Genomic DNA, 5387 nt, shown 5'->3' on the forward strand with positions numbered 1-5387 from the left:
AAACTATTTATTAGTACGTAGAAGATATATTTTTTATTTTTTTTCCCCATGGTCGATTTAGTAGTTAGTTATTATTTTTCAAAAATCAGGAGAAATTCTCCTTCCTTCTTTCCTTCCTTCCTTCCTTCCCTTTCCTTTCAGTTACTCAGCGAAGATGATTTAGTTAACTAACTATAAGAAACTAAGTTAACTAGTAACTAGTTATTAGTAAGAAGGAATGAAATCAAAATCAAGCATTCTCATTTCTCATTAGATGATAACTTTTGAAATCACAAACCGGGTGAAAATTGCGCCGCACAGTCCACTTATATATATATATTGATAGCATCTGTCTGTACAAGAATGTTCAAGCCACACTTTTATATACATGTAAAAAAAAAAAACTGAAAACCCAGTGATATATGGCAGAAAAACGTAACAGAGCATAGACTAAAAAAAAAAAAAAAAAAAATAGTTCAATGTTTACACAACTAACCCAACAATTATTTATTACCTAGGGAATTTTATTCAAGAGGGAATCAAAGGTCTTTTTATTAAAAAAATAAAAAAGAAAAACAAAAAGGTAAAAAAGAGAGAAAAAATGGAAAATGGCGATCTCACAAGTTATGTAGAGGGAAATGTTTTGGAAATGATGCATGACAGTAGCAGCGGGGACACAACCCCTTCGAGACGGGCTAGCGAATAAAACAATAAAGGACAGGGCAACAGGGCAATGATGGACGGCACCATACATACAGACCAAGAATGAGATGGAACAAGGAAAAAGCGAAAGCCACCATCGTCGACGTGTATATGTGCAGTGTCGCGCAGCAGGACATAAAATAAAAATTGAAACATGGATAATAAAATGAAAAAAAAAAAAAAGGCATAGTGGTTTGAGATATCATGAATAATTAAGAGTAGAGCAAAGAGAAAATGCCAACCCATAACCCCAATGCAGGAGAAAAGATCAAGGAAACGGGGATGGAACATTAAAGTGGTGAGTAATAGAAAACTGGTCCACACAATATATGCTAGAAGCATCACGGAAATATCCACCCTCCGCCAACGGTAAACCTAGAGATGAAACATAATGAGCGAAAGGTTGAAGAAACAAAAGAAAAAAAACAGCGCAAGGTAATGTGGTATAAACAGATAGAAGATATAGTTGGGCGAGAATTTATTTACGAAAGCAAAGTTAAGTTATGACGAGGAGAACCTTAAAACGTTCACTGATATCCATCGCCCATATCAAATCGATGCTGCGGGAGTAGCTTTTTCGAGGGGGGGAAATGGTGATGAGTTTTCTGCACCACCATCTTGCTAGCTAATTTATGGCTACCGCTACTGGCGACGTCGATTGAAGTGACGACTTTTGATGGATCGAGGGGTTCTGGAGCGCAGCATTCGATGGTTTTGAAAAAGCGGTCTTGCATGACCTCTTGGATATTGGCGCGTTTCGCAGGGTCGGGATTGAGCATCTTTAGAAGGAGGCGTCTCATGCCAAGATATTTAATATGCCGGAAAAGTCGCCCGCAATTTGGGTAGTCATCCTCTGTAACGACTCTGTCCGGATCTTGCTTCAGGAACCGATTCCAGCCATCCAGGAAGGTGGCGTATTGAAAGTGTTTCACGTCAGCTGCGGGCCAGGGGCTAGCGCGAAATCGAAGGCAGAAGTAGACGATGGCACAGGACCAAATATCAAGAGGGCGAGGGTCATATTTATCTGAGTGCCAAAAGTCAGCAGCCATAACCATAAATTTAGAATCTAAAAAAGAAGTCAAAAACAAAAAAAAAAAAAACTTACCCTTCTTTGCAAGCACTTCAGGGGCTATATATGGCAAACTACCACATATACCTGGTGAGCATAAGCGGACACCGTTCATCTCTTTACCGCATTGTCCGCCAGAAGAACGCAGGCCAGGGTGAATGCCGCTGAACACCTCAGAAACGCCGAAGTCGGTGATTTTAATATGGCCTTCATCCGAAAGAAGTAAATTCTCCAGCTTGATATCACGGTGGGCAATGCCGTTTTCGTGCAGATAGGCAATGCCACGCACAGTTTGTTTAAAGAAGCATAGATTATCAGCGTCAGTGAGATAGTCTTTCTGAACTAACGAGAACACCTCTCCATAAGAGCACATCTCCATGACATGGTTCCATCGTCCATTGTGTATGCAAAGGCGAAATGTCTTGACGATGTTAGGGTGATCGAGGCTTTTCGCGATCGAAAATTCGGATTTAACCTTTTTCACATATTCATCCTCGTCCTCCTGCTGTCCACGTTTCCTAAATTCTTTTACTGCATAGAGGTCGTGTCTTTTCCCGTGTTTCCGGCACATAACCTTGACGGTTGCAGTCGCACCTTTTCCAATTTCTTTAGCCCGTTTCCCCGGAACTCGGCTGGCACTGACATATTCTTCGTCTAATTCGCACGTGTCGACGTCAAAGTCGTCCGGAAAACTTGCACTCATCCGACGTGACTTTAACCCTACACCCTCGACAGCCGGTATTGAGAACCCAGGACGTTCCGGTTGGCTTTGCACATCGCTCAAGCTCGGGGATCGTATTTTCTGATCTATCCTATTGGGTCTCGGAGTCGAACCAAACATGATCTTGCCCCGCTCCCTTAAACTGAGACCCGTCGATGCTCGAGCAGGTGTCTTTTGGGCCAAACTTGATTCTGATGGCGTTGAGCTGCTTAGCATGGCTGCAACACCACCATTAAAGGTACTCGAGGGTGAAAATGGAGAACGGGGTGAACCCGAATGTGATGAATTGGTTGGTGAATTGCGGGATGCTGACAGGAACAAGCCATGATGTATATTGTTGGTGAGTATCGAGATATTGTGGGGTTGGGTAGTTTCTTGTGGACTAGAATTTGATGTTGGTGCTGCCGGATCATCAGCACAGCTACTGGTGCCCTTTCTTTTTCGGAAAAGCGACTTTATCGACTTGGATGCAGATCTCAACGGTGAATGGCGGCGGATCAGTGGCGGGGGAGGTGTTTTGGAAGGACAATTTGTTGGACGAGACGAGGAGAGGTCAGTCGAAGGAGGGAGTTCATCAGCGTTGTTAATTATCGGCTTTGACACCTTGCCATGCGGATGATCATTGTTGAAATGAGGCGGGTGGATGGTGCTGATCGGAGTCAATGGTTCACAAGGCTCACTGGCGGTGTCCTCGTCCTCCTCTACTATAGCCGGTGGTAAGTCTGCTACACGAACATTTTCGAGTTCCGAATCTGTTGAAAGTGTCAGGCTTTGAAGATGTGCTGGGAGCCGGTTAACGCCCTGTTCAAGATTGGCGGCTGCTGAGTGGTCCTCCGATGGGTGCACGACATGATTTGATATTATTGGGCCCGACATGTCTGTTTACACCCACCCAAAAATCCCATTCACTTCAGTATACAAACGCCAGGTTTGTATATTATATATTTTATATATATATATATATATATTCCGTATTTATTTGACGTAAAACGTAACGTCAAACGAGACCTAGGAATTGATAGGGCAGGGAAATCGATTTGGGTCCGACCAGAGGGGATAAACCAATATTATACACTTCTGTTGCTTCTTAAATCTTAAGTAGCCTCTGCGCTGGGGAATGGTAAGCGATATTGAGGAGGCAAGAAATATGATTCACAGGGTTGGTATTTTCGGTTGAACGATCGAATGACGGTTCGCGGGACGATCGAAAATTCGCGGGATCGGAAGGAGAGCAGAAGCCCAGAAGCCGTCAAAGCGCAAATGAGCTTGGGGGCGAAAACTTCGAGACGGAAGCGTAGACTAAGCCCGCTGAAGTGAACTATAGCGACTAGAGGGAGAGAAGTGATGTCGCGGGGCGAAGGTGAGGGACGATGGGGAGCAGATCGAATATATAGAACCCATCAGAATGCCAGATAGAGGGTGTAACGGGCTGCTGGAAGAAGTAGAGTGGAGATGTATGACAGCCGAATGTAGAAGAAGAGTGGAGATGATAAGAAGAAGAGAATTAGAGAGGAAGAGAAGAAGACAACAAGATAAAGAAAGCAGGAAGGCGGTGTTAAGGGAGAGAGTTGGAGGACAAGAGGCGGAGGACGACGACGAGGAGGCAGTGGAGGAACAGGAGGGAGGGACAACGACCGCAAAGTGACATGGGTGGGAGGCGTGCGTGCGGTGATGACTCCGCGCCCGAACTAGCGCGGTACGGTCTCGTAACAGTATCGATGATGTGTGGGATGCTTGGAAAATTCAAAACATATCCCTTATTTATACCGGTCCGAACCGTATTATTGCTCCCTATGTATCGTACCGTACCGTATGTATTCACAAATTGAAAACGAAAAAAAAAAAAAAAAAAACCTTGCCAGATGATCTCATTGAATAATAAAAACTACGCTGTAGTTTCACAAAAAAATACTATCAGTTGTACTCGCTCAATCGGGGTGGAAGATGCGGTGCTTTTGCACGTCTTCTTCCTCCCACTATTTATTCGTATTATGATTGGCTCTTATCGGGATCCATTGGAATGCCCATCATCATCAACAGCCCACGCCAAGGCAATCATAATCATGTAGATGAAAGAAGCCTACGCACTCCGTACTCATGGCATACAAGTATTAACTATGACACGGTGGGGTTTCCCCTTTTGGAATCAATAATAACGTTTGTGTGTCGTTCAGGAACGAATCATTTCATAGCTCTCGCTTCCATCTCCTTTTTACCTTTTAACCCTGCGGCTTTGTCAAAAATAATAATAAAATAACAATAGCAAAAAAATACCAGCAGCGTTGTATTGCCCAGCTGCCGGCCAATGCTGGTGGGATCGTAGAGAAAGGACGGACCGTCTTGGTGTGTAAGATTCAAGATTCCTTGCTTCCGAACTCTTGAATTCAGAGAGAAGGCCTTGGCTATGATGATGAAAAGGTGTATGGTGTATCCCTGGACGGTATTGATGTTGATGTTGATGTTGATGTTGATACCATATCCAAATGTCTCCTCTTTCTCATTTTATGCACCCCAATGTACTAGTTTATTATAGCTGTGAATTATACATTCACAGATCCTAATAAAAAAATCCCCAACATCCCCAACATCCCACTGGATAACCCCACGACAAACCCCCTTCTCACCCCACACCGAGTTCTAAATATAAGAGCTAAAAGGAAAAGAAAGAAAGAAAGAAAGAAAGAAAGAAAAGAAAGAAAAGAAAAAAAAAAAAAAAAAAAAAAAAAAAACTCGTTGACCATTCCTAGTTGTCTCTTTTTTTTATCTCCAAATGTATCAATCTCAAAGAATTCGCCAACAAGAAAAGAAAAATATAAAAATAAAGTCTTAACAGAGCCATTTTCCCGAACCATGTTCTTGGGGGAAAAGAAAGGCTTGGTATGCTTGACAACTTTCTGCCTTCCTCCGCCCTCTGAA

The 5387-nt window shown here is 43.1% G+C and overlaps 1 protein-coding gene across 1 annotated transcript; it reads right to left on the reverse strand.

Annotated features, from left to right (window-relative positions):
* Positions 1–1208: 1208 nt before the first annotated feature.
* HCAG_00725 (predicted protein) lies at positions 1209–3347 on the reverse strand (the record flags this gene model as incomplete). The annotated part of the gene is made up of 3 exons (XM_001543629.1): positions 1209–1705; positions 1787–1810; positions 1838–3347. 3 exons carry the CDS (start codon positions 3345–3347, stop codon positions 1209–1211), a joined length of 2031 nt encoding a protein of 676 aa, XP_001543679.1.
* Positions 3348–5387: the final 2040 nt, after the last annotated feature.

Source organism: Histoplasma capsulatum, genomic scaffold (assembly GCF_000149585.1).
Source record: "Histoplasma capsulatum NAm1 scaffold_1 genomic scaffold, whole genome shotgun sequence".
Lineage (NCBI taxonomy): Eukaryota > Fungi > Ascomycota > Eurotiomycetes > Onygenales > Ajellomycetaceae > Histoplasma > Histoplasma mississippiense.